The following is a 27,140-nucleotide window of genomic DNA, read 5'->3' as shown; positions in this document are numbered from 1 at the left end:
AGGTGATTCAGTTACAGACATGAGCAAAGAATTTAACAGCAAACAAAGCGTGGATTACACAAGCCTTTTACAGTGTATAGAGCTTTGGGAGGTACATAAGCTTCTATAATTCAGCTTGGAATACCTGTAAAGCAGTGAGAAACGAAGATGAATTATGCTAAAAGCATACAATACTTACATCGTGGTTACAGACACAACCATGACCAGACTCAATGCAATAATTCCTGCCAAACGCACTAACTTGGTTGATAGCTCCAACTGTCCTTTCTGGCCTTAAGAAGTTATGAGCTTGATTTCAGTAGTCTAATTAAACCAATCTGCCTCATCCCTTTGCTAATTCCTTCCAGATGACTGCAATGGGAGTTGCACCAGTGACAAGTCTCTCCTCCTTTTCTTTTTCTGTTCTATGTGGAGCAGTTAATATAACACAAGGCCAAAACCTGAGTACTCTGAATCCCTATTATTAATTGCAATTTTGTAATCAACAGAAGACATGACATATGACCTAAAGTAGACAAAGGCAGTAAGTCTAACCTGTACCTGAACAGTTTTTTCTTACTATACCAACATTATGCCCAACTATATTTGTGCTGGGGACAATTTTCCAAGAGTTGATCATCCATTGAGCAAACTGATTTTAAGAAAATTACTGTCCCAAAATAAGATTTATCAGAATCCTCTTAAAAGATGGGGTACGGCCAGGGCTGAGTGTCCCATAAGTTTAAAAGAAAAAACAACCAAAAAAACCCCAGAAACAGCAAGTCACAGACTCTAACCAGGCTAATCCTGTACACAGAGAGTTCACACAAACACACACAGTGGCACCATCATACAAAATGCCTTTCATAAGCATTATTATATATTATTTTTAGAAAGGCAGAACACCAAGAAGCTCCAGAAACCCTACTCTACCAGCCATGGTAAAAATAGACAAAAAAACAACATGGTGTGTTCTGGGGAGACATGGGCAACCGTCAAATTACAGCAGCAGGGAAAAGAGCAATCAAAAAGCACACAGAGAAAGGCAGATCAGCCCTCCGAGCAGCAAAGCACTCTGAGCCTTACTGCACAAAAGTGAGGAAGAAGGACCCAAAGGAGCACAAACAGGGTTAGCACCTTCCCCGCACCTAGTATAAGTTCTGAAATACACTGGCCTCTTGCATGGCAAGTCAGTGTTAGTACATAGTCCACAGGTATGGACCAGTGAACGTCTGATTTATACGCTAAATCATGTTCATCCAGCCATCACTAACAGGAACCTGTTTAAAACAAGGCAATATCAATACAATTTCACATGTTTGTAATAAAGAGGCCACTGTAACTAGAAGCATATGACTGAGGCACTGTTTATGGCAATTTTCTACTTTGCCCAAATCAGATATTTCACATTAATCAACACAAAGTTCAGCTGTCTGGGGAAACAAAAGACATCTGAATATTCTTTTAAGTTACTGAAAACGTGAGCCCTGTGGAAAACTATGTGATCTGCTCAACACAACGAATCAAAACGTGTATTATTAGTACACAATTAGGGTAACAATTTAAAATATTTAAACTAATTGCTTATATAACTATTGAACAGCTGGAAAAACACACATTCATTGTGTTCAATGTGGGGGGAATCAAGTTATCATCTAGCTTAGTTAATGTCTTGCTGAGGCTTTTTACTTTTGTTTCCTCTTTAAACTTAATACCTACCATGAATAAGCTATATGATAACTGATCAGTCAGCTGTAGTTTCTCTGACAAAAACCCAAAAGCCTCACTTTTTTGGTAAGGGGTTCACAGCTAAATTTAAAGCGGCTCCTTATTCAACTGCAATCACCAGAACAATGATTTCTTTTTTTTTTTTTTAAACATGGGCTATATACAGTCACAGTGCAAACCACCTTTTTTTCACTGAATTAAAAATTTATTTTGCATCTTACCTGAGAGCTTCTTTTACAATACAATACATATTTAGTAATTATACTGCTACTACTACAGATCTCACGGAATCAGTAGGTGGCTGGAAACACCTTGCGGCAAAAATCAATATCATAAGGATAGTCACCTGTCAAATACTGAGTAAAAGATTTCAAACAGACCACATCTAAAAATAACCACTCCAGCATTTAAATTTTGTGTGTTGTTCTTTCACATCAAAAGACTTCAGGATGCTATACAACATAAAAAAGTTACTAAAACAATTCATTAAAATCCTGATTATGTAAATTTCATAAACAGATAACACTGATTACAGTAATAATGGTGTCATGTGTTTGACCTGTTAAGGCCTTTGTCCCATATTTTGTTGACTTGCTTTATTTTTAAAGACAGCTCCTCACTAAAGCAATCATGTCCATTTGGAGATAGGGTGGGAGGAGACATAAAAGCCTGTTTCTTTAAACCGAAAAAAACTCAGAGCATTTTCCAGGAACTAGAATACACTTATAAATATGACACGTATACACAGAGATAACTTCCAACCCATGGTAAAACTACTAAATAAAAAATTCTAAACGCAGATCATACTGGGAGAAAAAAGAAGTAGAGGTGAAATTGTTGATGCAGCCTCTTACTAAGCTGAAAACTTTACTGATGCTGCTAATATTTGTACTTTCTCTACGTGTCACAGTCCACTTTTCTCTCAATGATTCTGTCATTTCCCTGCCTACTTCCTAATAAAATGAATCCATTCAGGATAGCAGCAGTCCTGGATCACCTGAAGCCAAACAGTTATACTACAAGCATCAATTTTATTTTCTCTCCCGGACTGAGATCCTATGCCCCAGGGAAGATCATGCTTCTAGTAGTCCAGTTTGTTTTCTGTGTTTTATCTGGCTCTTTGGGAGACTCTAACCCTCACCTTGGAACCCCAGCAAGGCAAGGCAAACTACACGTTTGTGTAGTGAACGAGTTCACATTTGTCTGAGGCAAAATTAGCGTGCAGCAGATGCTACTGTTGCTTCCTTCCTCTTGATACCCCCCCACCCTCCCCCGTCCCCCATACATCTGAGAGCAGTGGAGGATGTTTGGATCAATTTAACAAGTAAACGGGAGGTAAGTGCTTTCTGGTCTACAGCAAGAGGCTCACTGGAAACACGGTGGCCAGCCGGCCTAGGACAGGCAGGGATATCCGCAGGGCGAGGGATGGAGGCAGGACCACCCGCCACCGCCGAGGTGCTCCCCCAGGGGCGCAAGGCCCGACCCGCCGAGCGGAGCCCCGGCCGGAGGAAGCCCCGGCGGGGAGGCCGATGGGCGCTGCGCGGCCAGCCCCGCCGCGGGCCGGACACTGTCAACAGCCCCGTCGACAAGCCACGACCTCCTGCGCAGACAGCCCCAGAAGCGGCCGAGGAGCCCCTGCCCACTCGCAGGGTCTCCCCTCGCCTGTGGCTGCCGAGGCCAGTCCTGGCGCCCGGGCACGGCACCGCGGTGTCCGAGCCGCCCCGCAGCCGGCGGGGGCTGAGGAGAGGCTTCCACCTACGGGCAGCTCCGCTCACTACAGGGCGCCGGGCAGCCCACCGGCGGCGGGCACCAGCACCCCGCTCCCTCTTCGCCTCCCTCTCACCGCCCACTGAGCCCCCGCGGCCGCCCCGGAGCACCACCAGGCCGTTCTCCGCCGGCGCCTCTCCCCCCGCCTCCGCCGCGGGTGCGCAGCGAGGGGCCAGGCGGCGACCCCCGCCCCGCCGGCCCCCGGCCCGTACCTCGGCTGAGATCGAGGGGGACGTTCTCCTCGCCGCTGTCGTTCCGACCTGCGGGGACGGGGGAAGAGAAGCGCGTTAGGCTGGCGGGGAGGGAGGAGCCGCAGAAGGAGAAAGCGAGGAAAGGCACGGAGGCGGCGGCTGGGCACCGGCGTGGCGCGAGAGGCGGCGGGGGGACAGCCTGCCGCCGCGGCCTGCCCGGGGCCCCTTACCTCGGATGCGGAGGTGCCTCAACGAGCGGGCGCGGAGACTCACCGCCATGTTTACGGCCCCGCAGTCACAACACCGGAAACCTCGCCCGCTCTCGCGAGGAGAAGCCCGCGGAGCTGCCGCCACGGACGGCACCCCTCCCCTCCCCTCCCTCCGCCTTGTCACCGCGCCGCCGGCGGGAGGAGAGCGAGGGCGGCTGAGGCGTGGCGAGAGGAAGCGCAGCGGTCGTTGCCTGGCCGTGGCCTTCCTCCCGGTGGCTCTGAGGAGGGGGCTTAAGTACTTGAGGGCGAGTGAGGGAGGGCTGCCGCTCCTCACCCCCCCCGGGGCGGCGGCGGAGGGTCCGCCTGTCTGGGCGCACGCCCGGGTCCCGCTCCCAGCGGCCCGGGACGGCGGGCTGGGCGCTGGAGCCGCTGGAAGCGTGGCTGGGGGAGAAGCACTGGTCTCCTCAGAGCAGGGCGGGCCCAGGGGCCGCGTCCGCCGCTGGGGTTCGCTGCGGGGCTTCTCCTTGGGCAGCTCAGCCCCGAGAGGGCAAAGTTGAGGGGAAAGGAAGGTGGCGGGAGCGAAAGGGGCATCTGAGGGGGCTTCCTCGCTGCGCCACAAAACGTGGCGAAATGCCTCCTTTTCCTGAAGAGCTTGCCCCGCTGGGAACTGGCTTCCTACATAACTGCTCTGTCACCACATCTGAAGGTTTTGGTCTGTGAAGTGGTTTGGTTTTTATGAGGCTTGCCTGCGTAGTTTTCCTTTTTCAAGCTGCACTTGCCTTGTGATGAGATGGTAATTCACGTGGATACGGTATGACCATTGGCTTTGTACACCGGATGTTTTCTGCATTCTGCTTTTTAATATGTGAAGTAATTAAAACCAGGAAAAAAAGCTTTTTCATTACCTTCTGGATTTATACGCAGTGGGTGTCTCTGCAGTCTCAAGTGTTGATCTATTTTTTATCTTGATATTTGTTAAACTTACCAAATATGTCGATATATTAAAAACTTTAAAAGAAAGTTCCACTACAAGAAACAATATATGTACATTCTTTTGTCCTTTTTAGGCAAAAGTTTAAATAAGCAGATAACACCTTGCATTGTGTCCTGACACTACAGCCGTAGACAAGGCAAGTTCTTGCACCCAGACATCCCAAATTCTCAGGAACAAAACCAGCAAATAATAATCGAAGTGAGAAGTAACCACCCATATAAAAATAGCTTCACAAGCTCAGGTAGTTGTTTTCCAGCTTTGTAACCAATCATTTTCCACTCAGTTTTCTCTCTGTTGAGGTCTTTCAGCTCAGATCCTGCATTACTCACAAAAATCTGATTTTATTAAATTTCATCTCAAAAATTTTAAGTTAGTTTTTACACTGAATGATTGGTGTGCTTCTAAAACACTAATACTGATTTAGGAGATTAAATACAATTATTTGTAAAATCATGGTAGAAAAACTTTCTGGCATATCAGTACATGACACACATGTAAGAATCGTGTTTTAATAGGATTATGTCAAATATCTTTAACTTAAAATATCATTTCAACAACTTTCCTGTTTTGATTTTGGTTATTGAATATGAAGCTAATATGAAGATTCTCGAGGAACCCCAGTTTCTCAAAAGAGTCTAAACAATAAAATATCCATCCATAACACAGGACCAAAGCCTGTCAAACCTCCTTAAATAGTTTCATCAATATACCTCAGGGCTGCCCTTTGAAATTTCATGTCCAGGGGAACCATTGACTTCCTGAAAATGCCAAATTAGCTGCTGCTTGTGGTAGTAATATTACATCCTGTTTACTAAAAATTCTCCTGGGACTAATTCATTTCACGTAAACTGTGAAGCACCACTAAGCGTTGGGCCGCTATTAAACTTCTGGACTGGATTTGAACTTGAAATCTGCATGTAAAATGCTTTGGACCCTCCTGCTGAATGCTACTGCCATACAGCACTTACTTCTTCCCTTACAGATACAAAGTCAATATATTTTAAAAGAAGCAGAACATCTTCTTCCAACAAGGGAGAGTAAGAAAGGAGTAATGTTTAAAGTCCAGGGTACTCTTTTGCACCTTTGTTCCTGCAGATACCCCAGATATTTAATCAAAATATTTCACTTAACACACTGGGCTCCAGTTTTCTCTCTCTCCCCCCCCCCCCCCCCCCCCCCCGGCTTATATTTGAATTATGCAGATAAAATTGATGTTGTCTCTGATAATGACACACAAAATAATGCCATAATATGAGTTGTAAGTGGTAATCCACAAGGCTACATTGAAGGCAGTTTGGAGTATAATTAATATTTGCCACAACTGGGAAAAAACCCACAAAAAGCCATTAGATTTTTAAGTTTTTGTTACTGTGAAATGGAAAATACCAAGTATGCATTAGCCTTAATTACCACTTAGACATGTGGGAGCTCCCCACAAAGAAAAAAGAAAAATGCATGCTGCAAAGTGAGACTGATCCTTAAAATGGCATGGCTATCACTAGTATGAAGAGTCCTCACACTGTGAGAGTAGAGGACATTTTCGGATCTATTTTTGGAGCTTTTCCCATGTTCTGTTCTCCCATTCAATGTGGGGAAAGAATCACAAAAATTTGATTAAAAATTTTGAAGGTCCCTTATCTATCAATTTTTTTACACATTTTCATCAGCCACTGTTTCTCCTGAGTATTCAGGAGGGGAAAAACATGAGGGAGGGGTGGGGAGGGGGCAGAAACCCTATTTTGCCCATTTGGAGGGGGGAAGTTAATACCAAAGATAAAATGAACTTCTTCACTCATCTGATGGCTTGTCTGTTTCACAAATTACAGTTGATCCCATGTAAGGCAGCCTCTTCGACTCATTGTTTTTCTCTGTCCCTGTCTAAATCACAATAAATCAAATAAATCAAATTAAAGATGTTTTAATGGTCAAATGTGGAATCAGACTAGTTCAATTTTACTTCTTAGTTTATAATTTTATGTGAATATAACTTCTATATATAAATAAGTAAATCTAAAGCCAGGGACACAGTGTGAAAGCAGAGTTTCCTGTGAGCTGCTGGCATACTTCCTTTCTCACCTGGAAAGTACGACATATAAGAACATAACAACAAATCTCCAGTGTCATCTGGAGGTTTGTAGAGACAGGTTAATCTTGAAACCATGTTAAAATGTTTGTAAATGTTCAGTGGTGGATAGAGGCTTCTAAAGCTAGAGCTACATTTTTGCACATACATGGAAGGGCTCATGAAGAATTTGCTTTGTTCCATCCTTTTCCAATCAGCAGATTGTCCCTTTTGCCCCCTCACATGTGGGATTTTGCCAGTAACAACCTTTTTATATGCTGAATAGGTTTTTGCAACATGCTGTAGAGGATACTACTATGTGAATTATAAATCTTAAAGATTTAAAATCTAGTATGAAGATCAAAGAGAAGAGCTTTCCACTTGTTTGATGTCAAATGAAGAAATATGGGTGTAAGGGACAAGCTAGGGGCAGAGCCCTAACTGGCTCAAATTGTTTAAACTCTGTGGAAATTAATAAGGATGTGCAATTTACACCAGCTGCAGCCTGCCCTTTATATACACGTAAAAGGAAAAAAACATGAATCGGGGCCATGCAGATAAGAGGGTAAACTCTTCTGTTCAACTGAACTATAGTGATCTGTAGTTGTTCAGCATTTGTAACACTCTTCCTTAATCTGCAGTGTCATAAAATTGCCTTTAAATAGATGATTAATCCTGAATGAGAGTGGGACAAATAGGAAGAGGAGAAAATGTAATGAATGAGATCAAAAGGTTAAAAAAAAAAGTCATTGCTTCTTTTGCTATCTCTAGATTGTTAGCAAGAATTTTTGTAATCACTCTGTTTAATCTTTTTCTTCATGTGAAGCCCATCAGACTGCTTAGGAAAGGATAAGACATGAGCTCTATTTTCTGCAGCCAAGAAATGCTGGCAACAGAAGTATAAAAAGGAAGGTATAAAGAAACCATCACTGATTGAATGGAGTATCTTAGAAGTTGATCAGTGGCCAGGTCCGATAGATGAACAGGTCTGCACCAAAGATGACAAGGTATTGGTTTGTCTATTTGGTACTACAAGAATCACTTGACCTGGTTTTTCTTATGTAAAAAAATCTCAGACTGTAAAAATGGCTAGTTCAGCAGCATCTCAGAGTTAGGTCAAGAACAGGAGCAGGTGGGCATCTGGTTTAGAAGTTCTACAGTTTGGGACAATCAAATCCAGTTCATCAAATTTTTAGCAGCTGGAGAAATGCATAATATTGAATTAAATTATTGACAGTCTGTCCTACCAGCAGTCACTCTGAATTAACACACAGGTACCCGAGCAGACCTGCTCAATGGGTGGCCTGTGGGCCGCCACTCACTGATATTCTCTGACCTCTGAGTGCTACACAGCGGGTGTAAAGTGGTGAGAGCCTGCGCGCTGCATCTCCATCCAGTGATACAGAGCTGTCTGTGGGAGGATGCAGCTGCAGCTCAGGGCTTGTGTGCCTGTTGTGCAACGGAAGACGCTAGGATCTGCTAGGGAGAGGGTGATGCTGCAATATTAGAAAGGCTGAGTCTTCAGAGGATGTGGGAAAGGAAACAAGGGGAAAAAGGTGACCCTACTAGCTGCAGCTTAATTTGCATAAATCAAAGTCCTTTAATGACCTGTTCTTGAGATTTGTGTTCTGTGTCTCTATAATACAGCAACAAGCAGAAATAGGAAAGGTTCTTCTTCCTGTATATAAAATCAGCTGCCTCCTGAGAATGGTGTTTCTTTGCCCTGGACCCTGCCAGAGGATCTGAGGAAATGTGAATGTGGCCAGAGCTCTGTTGAAAACCTAGCAGAATTTGGGATATCAGGAAGGACGGAGGACTTGAAACACAAGTGTGAAAGCGTGATATTGCATTTTACGCACATCTGCTCCCTTGGGAATCCAGCTGGCTGATGGGGCTGCTTGGGGAGAGCATTGGTGTCATGGAGGTCCTGTAAATGTGTTCTGGGCCATCTTTGGACAGCCTTGCACTGGTCCTGAGCCAAAACTGTCTGGTTCGGCCAATGTGACCGCAAAGACCATCAAGGTCCAGTGCCCAGGGATGTTCTCTGGCACTGTTTCAAGTGACGAGTATGGATCCAACTATAGTGCCGAGGCTGCATTTGATTATAGGCAAGGGGTGAGTTGCCAAACTGCTCAGACTGGGACAGTGCAGAGAATAAGCCAAGGAAAGAGGACCCTAGTGTGTAACCACTAGGTTTATGTGGATGCTGAATATTTGTTGTTGAACTTTTGAGCCATGTCTTAGTTTTTTGATTTGTCCCATTTCGTCTCATGTTCACCAAGCAGCTTGGAGAAAAAGCAAGGGGCAGTTCGCTTCCCAGGGAGCGTGTCTCCACTGGGTTTGCTTTTTGGGGTGTAATTGCTCTCCTGGCTAATGTGGTATATTCCTAATATATTCCTGTGCTAGCCTTTTCAAATACAACCCAATAGATGTATTTCTACATATATTTTTATGGAAAAGCAATTCTGTAGATAAAATTTTAAGTATCATTATTACAGTTTGCAAAAGCAACATGATTTGGCTAAAGAAAAATCTATTTCTAACAAAAATTTTAACTCAATAAATATTTTTTTCTGGATTTTCTTTGATTTTGGAAAACAGTATAATCTAAGTTAATTCAGTAATATAGTACCATTAAATCCAGCTAGAAATAAAAGCTATTAATAAATATATGATTGATTACAATTGGGTAAAATGTTAATATTTCTTCAGTATCCAATAATGGAAGAAATTAAAAACTGAACATACAGTGCATAGCAGAAAATTATGCAAGAGCAGCATTAAGTATCATACTAAACCAACAACAATCAGCTGCAAAATAACACAATGTCAAGTGATGCAAACAAGTCTTCCTGACTAACGGTGCAGGTTGCTAACTGGGTTGTTAATTAGTGCAACCTCCCATTTAAGCACCCATTTATGTAAGATTTCTCACAGCATTCTGCACTGCATAATCCTATTGAAGCTGTGAAAAGCAACAGGTGTTGAGTTTAGGTATGGTTGGCATATTAATTAGACCTGGGGAAAAAACTTTAAAAAAATACAGCTGTTAAGTGTTTCAGTCCAAATAAACTCCAGTAATAGTGCTGAAACTGTATGTAAGGATAATTTATCATCTGTACGGCAGCACAAACTATTGTTGTAAGTCTTCATGGTCTTTTTTTAAAAACTGAGGAAGCCCACTAACATTTTCTTTGGGCACTGGCTAACAAAGGCTGGCTAGTGTTTTAACAGCAATGCTGTTATAGATCATAGTATCTATATTTCAATATCTGAAATGGTCATCAGTCAGTGGATATCATTAGAACAGGCTTCAGTCTCTTACACGACCGGGAGCAAGTAGCTTGCCATGAATATGGGAGCAGAAAAAGGGATGGGATAGAAAAGTTATGTATTTATTTATTTATTTAAACTGGCAGTAGTAATACTTACTTATAAATAGCATCCCAACTTAAATACTGAACACCCACCCACCCCCCCCAAATACTGAGGGCAGAAGGAAGGCTTGTTTGGCCTGATTTTAAATGCTATGGGATAAACAGCGTAGAACACAAAATAGAAGAATTGTAAGTCTTCTCAGTGGTTGGTGAGTAATAAAACCTCTGCTGGTGTCACCCACAGAGTTAGGAATCTTGCATGGAAAATGAGCATTTAAATAGAGCAGCTTTTAAAAATGGGATAAAAATGAAAGTGCCAGGGGCAAGAATGCAGAAGTAGGGGAGCAGTTTAAAAAGATGAAAAGAGAAAGGAACAAGGAAGCAAAAGCAAAGGACAGAAAGCCATGGTCAGAGGATCAAGGAAAAGAGGAATAATTATAGGAAACAGGAAGTAATCGAGAAAGCAAGCAGAACATCTCAGGTGGTAAAAGGAGGCAATGACAACAAAAAAATAAAGATGTCTTTGGATCAATACCAAAGAAGAAACTGGGCTTACCTGTGTGAGCTGGAAGGGGTGTGATGGCATCATCCTGGGCAGGAGAACGTGAAAGAAGCTGAGATGCAGGAAAAGGGAAGGGAGCTTGGCAGGGCATCCCTTCTGTCAGCAAGAAAAGGGGATGGGAGCCCTGGATTCTGTGTCTGTGTTTTGTGTACATTTTCCCCTTGAAGTGTACCCACACACAATTGAAGGATCAGCTTTTTGTACTAAGAACTTGAAAATCAGGAATCAGGCCAAAAAAAGAATTAAAAGGCAGGAAAAAAATCCAGTGCTGATTTTTCTTTTCTTTGTCTCATGATGCTTGAGCTGTAGGATTTGGTGATATTACTGAAGTAATGCAAATCATATAAAGTTTCTTAAAACCCTTGGTATCCATCTAATTCACATTACATTCACATTCATGTTGACATTTTGCATACTTCCTTTCTGCCTAACAGTGATCATTTTAAGTTTAAGCAATATTTATGTCTGTGTGTTAAGAAAAAAAATAAACATATGGTTTCCTATATTCTTTTCAACAAGGCCCACAACATAAAAAGCCTTGAGCAGGAAACATTGTGCATTTAATAACAGCTTAATCCTCTCTCTCAAAGTGGTTTAGAAGAAGGCAAATAGAGATAATTTAACAAATTCTATGTAAGTTCAGAAGCCAGCTAGCTAGAATGAAACACAGAGAAGAAAGGCTTTGTGAGATCATTGTAATTTTGCCCCACTCAGGCAAAGAAGGGGACCTGGGGCTACCATGCTGCTGCTCTGGGCAAGGCTATGACACATTGCAGTGGCATTCTGCAGTACCGTGGCTAACCTGAGTGGCACAGAGATCTCTTCGAGCTGTCTAGGACGCTGGAAACTGCTTACTGTGAGCCTTCAGCTGCACTAATACCTCGTTTCTTACCCAGGCTGAGTAGTCGAGCTGAAGGGCTTGGAAGGCTATCCTGGTGAATGAAGGGCTATCCTGGGTGAATGGCTTCTGATAAGTAGGTGAATTCTTTCAGAACTGGTTTGGGTGTCTCAGCCTGGCATATTCCCAGACCATATACACATAAGGGTTTAATTCTGGCAAAAGCCATAGACCTGACTCAAAACCATGCCAAGAAGCTTGCTGTCGACATGGGAGTTGGGAGACAGCAAATGATGAAGTGTTCATTAATATAGACCATTCAGTTCTAGAATTTGTCCCCAGTTTTTATCATTTCAGAATATAATCTGAACTATTATTTAAATTATCACTATCCCCCATCTGCCCCCTTTTTGTTACTGTAAACATGGTATATTTAAAATACACATTTTGAATGCTAATACTTTTTAAACACAAGGTGTTTTCTCTCTTTGTGTTTAACCACAACTAGAGACAAAGAGGAGGAAGAGAAAACAGTGAGTCCTAATCTAGGAAAGTACTAAAAATACAATTAATTTAGCTTTAGCAGTTTGGGTTTATATCCAGGATTAATGGGTATGTGCCACAAACTGTTCTCTGTTCATGCCTTCCTTTCAGACATTAAAAATGGGGATAAAATATTTTTCTGTTTCACAAGATAAATCCATTAGTATTCATGGGAATCTAAGATATCATTGTGATGAATGCCACGAGAAACTAATAGTTCTGTGTGCAGCACAGGCTTGGGAAGATTTGCACTAAATAAAGGAGTGGCCAGAAACTGAATGAGCAGGGCTGAACAGCTGCCTTTTCTGTTAACTCTCATCCAGCCCATGCACTAAATGAGGCGGGGATCCTGTGGAAAAAAATACTGAGCCATCATGTAATTATAGTCTGTGCATGCATTTAAAGATGCATCCACACAAGGAGGCAGAACTGAGGCTGTGCAAATACAAACTCATTTCTTGCACCTCCTAGCATTTGAGTGCTTCTCTCTGTAGTGAAGCTGCATGCAAAAAAATCATCCATGTAGGATGATCTGGGGCTGCTGTACAGAAGTCATAAGGGTATCCTTTTATGGGTCTACTAGTTTCCTCAGAAGTTGTCTTATTTGACATAAAATATACACAGGCAGACACAGACACACACACACGTACACACACACATGTTTACACCTGTATCTGTCATGAAGTAATGTAGTGGGCACGGGCTAATCTAATTCACACAGTGAATCTAGGTTCGTCTGCTGAATTTCCTTCCCAAAGCACTGATCTTCACAGTGGAGGTGGATTATGCCAGAAAATCACACATAGAGGAGGGTTTTGTTACCACCATGGGAGGAGTAGCCAAGGGATCTGCAATTATGTGGAGCGAGAATATAAACCTCTTACACAGGAATGCACAGGAGATCAGCTGCATTCCTGCAGTCCAGTGCCTGTGGTAACAGCAGAGAAATGCTCTAAAACTCCTGGATTAGTCTTTTTTGCCCTCCCAGTTTTGCTTAGCCTGTTCACTGGGAGTGTAGAGGTACAATACAGATGGAAACCAGCTCTATTTACCTTACCTGGGGTGTTCTAGTCTAATGAACAGTCTAATTTTTCTGTCAATATTTTGATTTTTCACTGCTGAATATTTTAGCAGGCACAGCCAAATACTCCAGGATTATAGTTGAGTTTGGAGAGGGAAAAATTTCAAGAGAGGGAACATATTTATTTTTTTTTTCTTTATGACTTTTAAAAGATAATAGAATAAATTACAGGTGATAAACCCTTAAAATACAGACTTCCTTAAACTGCCTAAGTATAGATTTTCCTGTCTGGAAGATTTTCTGCTTACATTTCACTTTTTGGATAGTATCTAGATTGACAAACAAATGCCACATTGTACTTGTGTTGCCTTTGCAGCAGTAATAAAGTTGATTTTTACTCTGTCAGCTGCTCAGTGATAATTTTCAGAAGTTATTGTTCAGCTACTCTTCTACGTTGGCACAAAATGATGTACCCACATTTCTTGTCAGAAAGCACACTTTTTATTCAGAGAAAGAAAAAAATGCATCCAGTGAATTGTATTGGCAAAGTAATGAAAAGAAAAAACATACAATACCAGTAATTTTTCAGTGTGTAGTACCTTATAAATACATTTCAACAGCCTATAAAATTACATTATATTTGATCTGTCCAAACAAGACACAGATTTTCAGCTTAAAGTAACTTACAATTATTTCTTTTGATGATTTAATGTATCATACAACCAATTCAGCCAGTATAATCAGTAAGGAAACACAGTACCTACAACACGTCAAGGCTAAGAACATGGAAAATATATGACCAAAAAATCTCACAAAGAATAAAATTCACTTGTTTTTCAGGGGGACAAAAGAGGTTTGTGTTCCACCGAAGTCCTTTATTACAAGATAAACTATATTCAGAAGGGAAGTTCCTTTGTTGGTCTTACTGCAACACATGAAGTTCTACCAGCAGTTAAAACTAAAACAAGACTGGACATATATGTCAGAATTTAACACAAACTCTATTTGAGATAATTAACTGTGTAAAGCATGAAATTATTTATCCTATTGTTAACTGACAAGTGGTTGTGCATTTCTAAATGTCTGCATTCCCTCTCAGTTCTTTGGTATATCACTAACTTTAATGCAGATATCCTCTTGAATGCCCCTGAAAAATAAGTAAACCACCAGCAGTGACATAGCCAAATAGCCAGACACATTCATTGTACTTAATATACAAGGTCATGTTTTAAATTTGGGTGTTGGTGCTGATGTTTACACATAAAATTGGTATTTGTATGCCTGGATGCTGGTTGAGTAGAAAATACAGGACAGGAAACTCAAGTTTACATATAGCTTTTCAGTGTATTATCAGTGATTTTAAATACAGTATAAAATAGCTTATAGGCTATTATCTCTACAGTTAATTTTATGTTTGATATCCCCATAGCATTATACCTCCTTAGAGATTTACTGTATTTTGAACCATCAATGAAAGGCAGTTGTGTAAGATGAAATCTCAGCTCTGCTGAAAGTAAGACCGAGACTCACTTCAACAGAGCCAAAATGTTTTTATGTTTATAAGCTAAACCTGCTATCTTGCTACATTGCACTGTATCCTTGAGGACTGTAGGAGACTTGATTATCAAGAGGAGCTGTTTACACTGATCCAGACACATTGATTGTTGCAGGTTTTCAGTAATCTTGCGCTACAGCAAAAGCATCATGCATTACAAATACATGTTCCATTTTCTGCACATGCTCACCCTCTTCATCGGGAGTGCACTGTAAATGTGTTTTGTTTTCCAGTGAGTTCTGATATGTAAGTACAAAGTGATATTTATTGTTATGATTCATCCATTCATTTTACTTTGATTTGCTACTTGCTCATTCAAAGAACAGCATCACCAATGATCTTTAGGAATAAATGTTGTTTCTACAATGGATAAGCGTTAAAACGTTTAATTTCTATACTCTCATTTAGCCAAGTCTAGTACAAAATGCAATACTTAGAAGAAAAAGATATTATCAAAAAGGTGTGATAAATCTACATGTATAGTCTAGAAGTGATTTCCAACCAGTTTATCATCAGTTTATAGGTCCATCTTAATGCCTAAATTACTATAGTGACAACAACATATCTTCAAACTAAAAAGAAATTAAGTCTTAACCTAAATTTTCTATTTTGAGCAACACTATACTATAAAGTAGACTCCTCTATGGGTTATATCTCAGAGTGCTGTATGTAACACATATAACATCATTACTATTTTACTATTAATATTAGTCAAAAAGTACTTACAAAATGGTCAAATGAATTTTAGAAAATGGTATTCTATCATTAGTACAACGTAGAGAAAGAAACTTCAGCAATAGTGGTACGTGGCTGTACATGTCAGTATAGCTAAGGCTATTGCAGTTGGAGTGGCAGGTCAGCAATGTATTGTCTTCTCTGATGCCCACTTTTGATTTCCTGTTTTCATAACAGGATGTTATCACCAAAGGAAGCATTTATTTTCAGGATACTGTCCTCCCCAGAGTGGCAGTCTCTGGTGTTTAATAGACCAGAGCCGGAGTAAAACCTGTTCCTAGAGTTTGTTGTTCCCTGTATCCTTCATAGACCTGAACTGGCCTCTTTGGGTGTAGCTAATTGACGAACTCTTTTTACATGGACTGTCATAAATGTGGAAAGGAAGTTGAAAATTATAATCTTAATTTTAGGTCATATTCCCTGAATTTTAGTTACTCAGAAAAATGGCAATACAAATGTCATACAAAGCAAGGGGTGACAAAACCCTGAAATCTTAAACAAAGGTTAATAGTATGTTTAGAAGAGTGTAACCAATTAACTTGTAATTAGATTTAGTGACTTTTCTTGCTTTCACAATTAGGAAGTCCAAAATAGATTTTGATCTTCAATGAAGCTCTTACTTGCATAGAATTCTACATCAGTCATTATCATAGATGCAATCTGGAATTGAAATAAAATGCAAAAATATTAGTATTGTGTAGTACTTCAACTCAAGGATATATTTGGTGTAATTGAATATAGTTATTGTATTGTTTGAAATGTTCAACATACCATCACCAATATCATCGTAAATCTCTCCATCACTGTAAGTTAAAAAAAAAATAAATAATGTATTAAAAAATTGAGACATCAGATATATATTCTTATTTGCATGCAGATACAAAATAGTATAACAGTATGGTGCAGTCATGCTATCAAGTAATTCATTTGCTAATTACAAAAGTGCAACCTTTGTGGTACAGAACAGTGTTGAGCATGATGGTTCAGTTAAAGGATTTTCAGTGAAGGGTAGAACAGGATACATTTCTTTCTAACATGAAAGGCTCACTTTATTAGCACGTTGTTTTAAAATTAGGTTTTTAAGCAGCTATTCTAACAAACTCATAGAGATATTTCCATAAAAAATTAAATACTTACTGATTTTTTAAATGAAAACCAGAAAAGATGAGTAAAAAAAATCAGTATGCCCTTGAACTTCTTATTTGTTTCTGTATTTGTCAATGCCATAATAGTTTTGGAGAAGCAGCTTTTTAGATAATGAATTTAGGTAATGTCTATAAATGATACATGCTCCATGAATAGGAAATTTCAAAGTATGTCACTTAGATACATGAACAGGCCTATGGAAGCCAATAAAACTATTTATAAGTTTAACATGTGTATAAGTGTTTGCAGGCCTCAATTCTAAATGTGACATCTGATTTGATATTTAAGGGTCTAACATTAAGCCCATTGAAGGAAATAGAAAGGCTTTGTCTGATGAGAGTTTTGGATTAGAGCCTAAATGCTGAACTCCATGCAATTATTTGGAGCAACACTGAGCCAAATCTGCCTAATCCCAGTAAGACTGAAATAAAAATAAACCTAAAGAAAAATTGGTCCATTTGAGTTAAACATTTGAAAATGGCATCAATACAGTTAATCATGTTAATGTGCAGTTCAGTAAGATTCTAGTACCGATAATGTTTAATTTATGTAATTTTTCATAGTTTAAAACAGAGTTTATGGTTAAGCAATGAGGATGGGGCCATGGAAATTCTCCAGTGTGGATGTATGTGACTAATGCCTGAGAAATCTAAACTCCATAAAAATAACTTAATTTGCAGGACTAGAATGACATACTAAAATAATTATATTTCACTTTTACTGGACAAACAGTTTAAAACAAAATTGACTGTTGTAACAAACTTTTCAAGAAGATCACTTTGTACTTACTTCTCAACTAAATTGCTTCTCAGAACATAGCCATCTGTAAAATTGAAAGATACATGTATTTCAGTTAAATTTAAATATTCATGTTATTTGTTCTGTTGCTAGCACTAGTGAAATGCAGTTTTTCTGTTTTAGATATTTCAGACGGAAAGACAGATGGATAGTGATGTACAATGAATATGTACTTGAGGAAAATTTTGCTATGTCCAGTTTTAGTTTTAATCACTCTTATCTGCTTGTTTAGTATAACATGGTGCCTTAGATACAGAATCAGAATAATACAGTAGCTCCAAGACCAGTTAGATGTCTACTGTGCAAGGTGCTTTCCATATTCATAAAATGTCATTTCTCTTGTTTTGTTGCAATGGTTTCCGTTGTGCACAAAACTAGTGCAGAAAGGAGAAAATAGTAATACAGGTTATGCAAGATTAGGTTTTCATCTTATAGTTTAGTTTCCTGGTTGCATGAGAGGGGTGTGAAACAATAGCTATTAACACAAAATGTAGTACAGTTCACAAATTACAGCACAAAAAAGTGATATAATAATATTTATAATAATAACAGAAATATGTATAGTTTCCTACAGGGACAAAAATGTATTTCAGTATATATATACACTAATTAATAATCATTAATAATCATTAACTGTAATTGTTTAAAAATTTCTAAGTGTTTCAGATTGATAAACACTGTTTATATAGATAATGGAAATACCTTAGAAAAGCTTAGAAAAGCTACTCACTGGTGAATTATTCTGTTACTCTGTTGCATTACTAATGAAATCAGATAAAACACATATTCATCAATATATTCAATCTCTTGAAAAAATTACTTGCTGTCTTTGATAAAAGATATCTACTGAAATACTTGTCAATTGGTATAACATATACAACCAAAGAGAAAGCCATAACTATAATTACGTATTTGTAGGTAAACATTAGTGTGTTGGTACAAAATATGACAGATCTAGAAGAGAAATGTGATTTTGTGTTATTTTTGAAATTACTGTATAAGTTTTCTTCTTTTATTCATTGGGAGGCTTAAATGGTCACACAAAAATGACAGTTTTTTAGTAATTCATACACAATTCATGGGTTTTAGAATAAATTTATTAGCTTGACCTGAAAAGTTCCTTGAATTCTTGGTGCTGCTACTGCTCCATGTGCTTAGGGGAACCCTTATGTAGTGGAAAGTATCAGTTTTCTGCTAGCATTTCTGGTGGCAATCCTTCAGGTCAGTCTAGGTGAATCCTCAGATTTTATTGTTTTACCTTAAAGAATTATTTCCTCCTTCACATGGATTTTTCTTTTCTGATACACAAGACATGAAAATATCTTATATTTTTAAATGCACAGTAATGTACAGCTAAAGAGTCTCACACTTTGTGTTAAACCTTTTTCACATCCAAGCCCTAATTTTGTTATAACTGAAATAGACTTTTTCAGAATCTGTAACTTTGTTAGTAGGGGAAACCTACTGATTGACATCAGACAAAATGAGTTAGTACTGTTCCCAAAAGCTGCTGAATTGTCACAGTCTTCAACTGGCCAGTGTTTTGATATATAAAAAAATCCTATGATTCCTATACGGAATATTGGAAAAGTTGTCTGACAAGACTAGTATCCCAAATAGTACTGCAAATCGTAGTAAGTAACTCATTCTTATATACAGCTTTTCTTCATAAAGAAACATCGGCATAATTCATTTTATCTTGGTGTATTTCCATCTTAAAATAGGTAGTTATCAGATATTGCTATAAATCTCAAATGTAAAGAAGTTTTTTTTTCCAGAATATGCTGTATATAAAGTAGATTAGTGATTTGCTTTGTAAAGGCCATAATACATTAAAAACACTGCATTTTCAAAGAAAACTTCTGTCTTGTGCTAGAGCTGAATATTGCCTAAAAGGGCATTAATCTCATGTCATAATATTTTATTTGACATTAATCTGCTTTAGCTTCTGTTCAAGATTTAAGTTACATGAATAAAAAAATAGTTCTATGCATTTAATATTTGATTGCAACTATGTATGATAAAATTTGCTTAATTTGCCTGTATTTATATCTTGAAGGTCATGAAGACTGGATACTTACATAAATTCTATTATAAATTTTGCCTACTAAAAATGTTAAACTGCAGGTAATCTTTGATAGTCAAAGAACCCAGTACTGCAGATTTTCAGTCACCTGCATATTCTTTCAGGCTGATTGCAGGTTGGTATACATAGGGAAAGCTCTGTCTATTCAGGATATTCGTAGCCTGGCTGTTGTTCTGCTGATTTTAATTTCTGAGATAAAGGCATGGAAATTGTTGTTTGCTTTTTTTAAGATGTCATCTTTTTTATATTCTCTTTAAGCAGAGTCCAGTAGCCTCCGGGACTCCTGACGTCTCCTGGGAATCATTTAAAATCATTTGGCTAATCTAGTCTTCTCTGTTTTTTCTTTTAATTTTTTCACATGAAATACATGAAAGCAAAATTTCTTTGCTTACAGTCATGGTGTACAAACACAGTGCACTTGCAAGCCGGACATCAATGTGACAGTCCTTCTACCGCTGCAAAGCATAATCTAGGTTCTTCTGACAGTCCCTAGCCCCTAAATACATGGGAGATACAGCCACCGCTGATGTCACACTCTTTCGAATTTACTAATCCAAAGTTTTAATTTCTAACTAATATATTCATATTTATGTGACTTCCGTAACAGGGAACAAGGCAGCAGGTCAGCACACTTCATCTTGATTACTTAGTACAACTGAAAGCTATGACACATCAGGCCAGCTGCTCTCTGATGGTGTAAAGGAAGCTTGGAGGGGACACAAATTTCCAGGCACTGAAGTCCATTTATATCCTAATACTTAAGCAAAATTTATGAAAGTGAGTTGAAGGGTTCTGTGTATTTCAAAAGGTGCATGGGTCAGGCCAAGGCAACAGTAAGAAGGAATTTGAGAAGGTAAATGAGAATTAGTTCCTTCTTTCACTTTTGAAATTTCAAAATACATTGCTAAGATTATCAACCCTTGCTTAAAAAGGTGGCAAGACATTATAACATAATTTGCAATTTTGTTTGACTGCCAGTAGAGGCATGAAGCTATGGAAGTGCTTCATAAATTAACAATTAAATGGAAGAATTGATGTGCAAGAAAGTAACAAAAACATCTTTAATTGTTGATTTGCAGTCTATCCGGCTTTCCAAAGGTAAAATCATAGCTTTAAGGTATGAGGAACTAGAGCAACTAGAGCAAACAACCAAAACTGTCATGCACTTAACTAAAGTAGGATTCAAACTTCACTAATTAATGTCAAAATTGACAGAGATCTATTCAGAGGTTTTCAGGGAGGATATTTTTATTTGTTTTGCTCTATTATGCATAGCAAAGCAGTAGCTCCTGTCACTATTTGAGAGGCTTTGAAGACTATGTGAGGAAAACAGCCAACATGAACTACTTTCTTCTTTGTCATTAGCTTGATTCAAAAAATGCAGCATTGAAAGTTGCCCTTTGGGAAGTGGCTACACTAGTGCAATCCATATTTTGAAAAACATATGTGTTATGCAAGAAGTTCTTCCTCACCCTGCAGGCCTGCCAGGAAGAAGGCTATACTCCAGACTGTAACAGATGAGCACAGAGGACAAAAAAAATAGAAGGAAAGTGACTGAATCCCCTTCAGAGGTTTACAGCATTAGACTGTCTTCTACACAGGTCAGAGGTAAAAAGTAAAGGTGAGTGGAAGGATGCTGCTACTTGGAATGTAGTCTGTTCCTACACAAAGTGAGGTTTCATTAGGAGATTTGAAAAGTATTGTAACAGAAGCACATTAAGAAATTGAAACCAACAGTAGATGGTCCAGACTTCTCAAAAAATGCAGGAACTTCTGCCAATGCACACCCTGGCCAAGGGTTTCAAAGAAACACTGAAAGGCCTCACACGGCTCCCAAAACAAGCAGACATGCCAATGAGGACATATGCCTTGAATGAGCTAGGGGCTGGGGGGAAGACTCCTAAGCAGTTCCACCCCCCCACCCCCACCCCCCCCGGCCTGTTGAAAAGATTAAACTCCGTCTCTGTCAATCCAAAGTAAGAATATTGTTATTGATTTTGCCTTGGCTGCAATCAAGGGGCAAGTGCTACCCAGAGGTGCAGCAAGGATTTTACTTTTACTAGATTCTGTAAGATATCATAGCTGTACACTTTTGGTCAAACAGAGGGAGACAGAAGCAACAAAAACTTCTGCTAATCTTAGTTGATGCAAAGCAAGATTTACATAACTAAGTTGTCCTTTTTCTCACATTTGGTATTTCTTGTCTACTGGAGTTTTATTTTTTTTTTAAGGCAAGCTGCTCTTAAAACACAATAATAAAATAACAGCAATCTACCTCTTGTCAACCACCAGGCAAGGAAAAAGACAAGTACAAGACTCTGTTTTAATATGACAGTGAAGGTTTTACATGTCCTGACTCAGTCGTTCTCTGGCAATTTGATTTGTACTACAGCTTTTTAATAAAACTTACATTTTCCATCTTCATTCCTGCATAGGACCTTGGTATCATCTGTGCTTTCTATAATTTCAAGACACTCCCCTGGTTTAACTTGTAAGTCTTTAGATCCCCATCTTCTCTGGGGCAAATCCTTGACTGTGGTGGTAGAGTAAAGAACTTTAATTTCACCTTCAAACTGCAAAAATAAAGTAAAGAGACGCTGGTTAAAAAACATCAATGTAAAGCTTATGATCACGAAATTTTTTAGACCAATATATTCCCATTTATTACTAAGTTTTTGGAAATCAGGCACATAATTGTTTATGCTACGTGGTATGTGTCCATGCTTGCCATTTTGATACAAATGCTCAGTTCACTATTTTTACAAGTAGTAAGGTTTTACCTTTCAAAGGCAAAATAATGGATTATTTACAAATTAGGGGATACAAATTAGAGGACACCATACAGATATTTTAGTCTTTATATTTTATGCAAACAAAACTTTGAACAAAACTTACTTTGAACTTTTTTCTGAACTCTTTCTCATCTCTTTCCATCCTTTTAAGCTTTTGTGCATCTTTTTCATCTGATTTATGTTTTCCAATGCTTGCTGATTTTGATGAGCTAAAACAAGAGGTTACAGATAAAATTAACAACACATCTGAGATATTGACAACCTTTTGATAATTTTAGTGAAAATACATTTGCCTTCATATGTCCGGTATGTTTTTGTTGCTCTATAAAACTAATATGGATCATACAATACAGATTTGATTTCAAAAGAAAAAGTTGGGGTTGTCTTTCCTACTTTTTTAATGAGTTCTAATGTTAATATATCTATCATGTAAGTGAATATGGAAAATTATTCGAAGTATTTAGCTGCTACTGCAATGACAACTTTACATCTACTAAAAATAGTTTAGGTAAATGATACCCGTCACTTCAGAATTTCTAGGCAAGGAGCAATTTTTGTGAAGTCTGTATATCTTTGGGCAATAGGCTGTATAACACATGTCCCACTGAGAAGGCAGCTGGAACGTCTTAGCCTTTCATATAGTATCTGTGTTAGTCCTATGTGCCCATAGAAGACCTTGTTACACCAGGAAGTATGCATTACATGACCCATGTCAAGTTCTGTTGTTTCTTCCACATCCCTGATACTGTTGTTTTGTGCAAATGAGTACAGAAAGGTTTCATGCCCTAACTTCCCTTCCTGATGCTGTACCTGGGAATTTAAACTCTGACTCTTTTTGATCCTTTCTTCCTTTGAACTGGATACACAGTTCGAAGAGCTCTGTTTCAATGCCTCCAGACTAGATTATTGTAGTGCACTCTATAGCTCTACCTGCATGGAATTAGTAACAAAAGAATGTGACATATTGCAGGCATCTTCACAGATGCATCTGTGCTCATAACACATCTGTGCTCCAGAGATGTCCATAACTTCCTGGTCCAGGGTTAAAAGTTTTCCATGTTGAACTTGACACCTCCAGATGTGTTTCATGTCTATAACACAAAGCACTATCTCCTTTTCTCTTAAAATTCTACAGCAGCTGAGATCAAGTGCTTAACCTAACAGTCCCCAAATTTTGATAGGAAGAGGACTGCATGCAGAGAATCTACAATGAGGTACCTTTAGGCCATGTATTAATTTCTACCTCTTGTCCATCAGGGACTGAATTTGTGGAAATTCAAAGCATGCTTATTTATTCTATAGTCTAATTATTATTTCAATCTGAAATGGAGGCAGGGAGCATTCATCCTTCATTGTCTGCAGTAAGGTTATGAGAACTACAAAACCTGACAACACCAAATAAAGCATACATATCTAGTAAATAGTTTTAAAATTTTTTACAGTGTATTACAGATTTCTAATCAGGGGAGTAATTCCCATTTTCACTTGCTTGAGTTCAGGCGGTGGTGGAGGGAAGTCTGAAGAATCTACATCATCATAAACATCGTCTTCACAGTCTGAAAAAATAGTGTTTAGAAAAATAGAAAATTATTATGTGATCCTCAAGTATTGAATACACTGTGTTACAATCTATAGTAGTGTAGCTAAGCTGACCAGAAATTACAGCAAGTACTGTAGCCATTTACTGTCTGTAGTAACTGTGGGTTCTCTGTTTTGCACAATCTACTGTGCAAAACAAACACCACCCAACCTTTTCAGAATAAGACTCTTTATTAATATTAATAGGTATTCACTGATATTTTAATCTTCTTAAGCTGAAGCAAGTTTTAGCACATGTTGGCTAATGCAGTAGCCTTTAATCTTCATTTTAATTAGTCCATTTCCCACTGTGTTGCATTAAAGTATATTTTTGGAGTTTGATTTTAATGTACACTCATGCACTTCTATAGCACTCTGGTCAATACAACGTTGCTTAGAAGTGGATATGAATCACATGTATGCTAGTTTTTAGGCCATCTTGCAGTGCCAAAGCAGTGAAAAGAGTTCTTACCCCAAGAATATACTTTGAATTACATTCAGCATATTTGTAGAGAGGAAGCAATTGTTCAACTCATCAAATCAATGGCTAGAAATATCACAGTAGGAGATAAAAGGTTTAGAACTCAGTTCAGGCAACAGCCTCAAAAATTGTAGGAACTTGCTTTTTATTCTGTGGCTGAGCTGATATTTATATGTTATCTTACAAAGACACTGCAAGTGATAAAAATGACAACAAGCATCTCTTTATACTTTTGAAGTCTTGAATTAAGTGCTTCTTTCCAAGTGTATCTGTTCATACGTAATGTCAAGTAAGATGAACTAGTGGAAATCTCACATAGAAAAATCATGACTTCTTAAAAAATACATTAAATTGTTTTCTAGAGAGCTTGCAATGTATATGTATTTCCTTGTCTGTAGCCAAATCAGTCACAGTATTTGAAATTTGTTTGCTGAAACTGGGTAAGCAATGGGATATCCTGTTTCCTTCCTTGGATGTATTTTTGTGACTAGCATGATACAGAGTAATGTATACAGAAAAAAAGGATCAGGAATCAATATGGAGACTGAACAATAGGCTATTAATTACCTTTTCTAAACTGCTTTGTTGAAGGAGACATGCTGGAAAAAAAAAAATGCTCATTAAGTATTTATATCACATTAATAGGCTTTTGCATCATTTAGATAATTTTAAAAGTTTGCAACACAAGGACTCCCAAGTAATCTCCAGACATTTTGAAGCTCTGCTGACACCAGCAATACTCATGGACTATAAACTGGTTCAGAACTGAATGAGAGAAGGTGGTGGTAAAAACACCAGTTGCTGATCTAACCTCTAGGTGAGATGGGTAGAAGACACATCCTAAAATTTGGAATAATGGGACTGGATTTAATAGTTCATCTCAGCTAGATTGTACTCATGAGCAAAGTACATTTTAACTGAGGATACAGCAAACTTACATCACCAGAGTGGCACAAAGATGATGCATTATTTTGGTGCTCTTCACCAAAAAAAATTTTGTGTATATTTTAATTACCAGACTTTTGCAACAAATACAGCTTGTTAAGACAATAATTATATTATGCAGGTGAAAAGAAAGGAGGTCAGTGTTTTTGCAGAAAAATATCATCCTGAGCTGCAATTTGATGAGTGATTCATTAGGCCGCTGTGAGAACATGTTAGTAGCATGTGATCAATGGTTTATTAGAATTAGTTAATGTGTACTGTGATTTCCTGACAGAATCTTACAACAAATCTCCATTATCTTCTGCCCCATTGACTTTGGTTGTTTTTTCTCGTACACTTTTCTTTTTGTCATCTTTGACCTTTAGCCTCTTCAAGATTCCCCAGGACCAGATATCATTCTTATCTTCATCCTGTGATACAGACCTTTGGAGTATGCATGCAATTATCACAATGTAAAATGTAACATTCCTTTTAAAAGGTCCAGTTTAAATTCTTCACTGATGCACATAATTGTCATTAATGCCAACAATGTATATACCACAAGGCAAGGACACTTACCTGAAAGCGAAACACTAAAATGCTAAACTAGAAATATGTATGTTAGGTCATTTGTAGATACTTAGGTATATTTGTAGCTATAGTTATTAATCTAGTGGCTTACTGTTTTCATGTTGTAACTCAGCAAGCTAGCATTTCAGTTTGTTATTTTCATTTCAGAGCTATTCTGTCCAGTTGGGGATTTGGGGATTTTTATGACTGCAGCTGCTTTTGTTGACATACCAAATTTAATTACAGAACAGAACTTCTCTAAAAGACCAAAGAACCATTTTTTTTTAGCTTCATGAATCCATCCTGATGTATACCTACTTGCTGATTATCCTGATACTTGCTAATTATTAAGTCTAAATTAAAAGTACTAAAAACTGAAATGAAAACACTGTTAAAGAAGCAAATTATTTAAATGATATAAAAACATACCTAGTTACAGCATCTTCATCATCAATCCCATCATAAATTTCTTGATCAGAAGGAGGAGGCGGAAACATCTCTTCAACAGATCAAACAGTGAATTAATACGTTTATATTTAATGCTGCTGAATAGGGTATTCATTACTGGCCTCTTAAGTATGTCCCTTGTGTGTGCAGTTTGTGCAGTATACTTGCAAATGGAATCTTTCTGTAAACCAGCACAGCTTATTTATTAAAACAGTGATTTAGACTGATCCCAGTTGGTTATGCCATCCACAGCATTTAAATGTGGCACTGCCAATCACAAGAGCATGAATACTGAAAACAAATGCATTTACACTGTATTTGATGAAATTTGAAATGGCTGATTTTGGCCCAGTCATTATGATGACTGATGACTTTTAAATTTTTGTGTGTGACTCAAGTGATGATTGAAGATGTCAGACCAACACTCTCAGCAAATGACACCTTGTGTTCATCCACAGAAGCCAGAGGCAAGTGCAATGTAAGCTCCCCATTTTGGTCTCAGTTCTGACCTTTGAGCCCCACCTTCTTTAGTGTGGGGTTAGCTCAGTTTCCATGTCCAATTTGAGCCACTGATCAGAGTAATCACTGAAATCTGTACTTAGCTGGCACCAGCTTCCTTCAGCACTGCCAGGGGATGCTTCTGCCATGACTAGTATCTAAACTCTAAGCTGAGAAGATGAGCTGTGCTCTTGTGATCCACAGAGAATGCTACATAAATATATGTACTACCAAAGGGGAAACTTGGTGTGTTCTTGGC

The 27,140-nt window shown here is 38.6% G+C and overlaps 2 protein-coding genes across 11 annotated transcripts in view; both read right to left on the bottom strand.

Annotated features, from left to right (window-relative positions):
• The window catches only part of RICTOR (RPTOR independent companion of MTOR complex 2), a 101,881-nt gene extending 97,454 nt beyond the window's left edge, over positions 1 to 4,427 (bottom strand). For 4 of the 5 annotated variants that reach the window (XR_012621731.1, XR_012621730.1, XR_012621732.1 and 1 more), the window contains exons 1-2: positions 3,896 to 4,425; positions 3,687 to 3,734 (exon numbers count right to left, since the gene is read on the bottom strand). Coding sequence is in view for 1 of the 5 variants with exons in the window: in XM_074813291.1 (XP_074669392.1) it covers positions 3,687 to 3,734; positions 3,896 to 3,944 (97 nt within the window). In the remaining 4 variants the exon portion in view is untranslated. Of the gene's footprint in view, positions 1 to 3,686; positions 3,735 to 3,895 lie in introns of all 5 variants that reach the window. The other variant, XR_012621733.1, reaches the window with a different exon arrangement.
• A 9,328-nt stretch (positions 4,428 to 13,755) lies between these two features.
• Positions 13,756 to 27,140, bottom strand: part of FYB1 (FYN binding protein 1) — a 67,720-nt gene continuing 54,335 nt past the window's right edge. For 3 of the 6 annotated variants that reach the window (XM_074812899.1, XM_074812900.1, XM_074812901.1), the window contains exons 11-19: positions 26,366 to 26,435; positions 25,670 to 25,810; positions 25,010 to 25,041; positions 23,834 to 23,939; positions 22,487 to 22,592; positions 22,002 to 22,164; positions 17,497 to 17,530; positions 16,333 to 16,364; positions 13,756 to 16,221 (exon numbers count right to left, since the gene is read on the bottom strand). In XM_074812899.1, coding sequence (XP_074669000.1) covers positions 16,199 to 16,221; positions 16,333 to 16,364; positions 17,497 to 17,530; positions 22,002 to 22,164; positions 22,487 to 22,592; positions 23,834 to 23,939; positions 25,010 to 25,041; positions 25,670 to 25,810; positions 26,366 to 26,435 — 707 coding nt within the window. In that variant the 3' untranslated portion in view covers positions 13,756 to 16,198. The remainder of the gene's footprint in view (positions 16,222 to 16,332; positions 16,365 to 17,496; positions 17,531 to 22,001; positions 22,165 to 22,486; positions 22,593 to 23,833; positions 23,940 to 25,009; positions 25,042 to 25,669; positions 25,811 to 26,365; positions 26,436 to 27,140) is intronic. The other 3 variants (XM_074812902.1, XM_074812903.1, XM_074812904.1) reach the window with 3 other exon arrangements.

The sequence above is a fragment of the Strix aluco genome, chromosome Z, assembly GCF_031877795.1.
Source record: "Strix aluco isolate bStrAlu1 chromosome Z, bStrAlu1.hap1, whole genome shotgun sequence".
NCBI lineage: Eukaryota > Metazoa > Chordata > Aves > Strigiformes > Strigidae > Strix > Strix aluco.
This window is presented reverse-complemented; position numbering and strand designations above follow the sequence as displayed.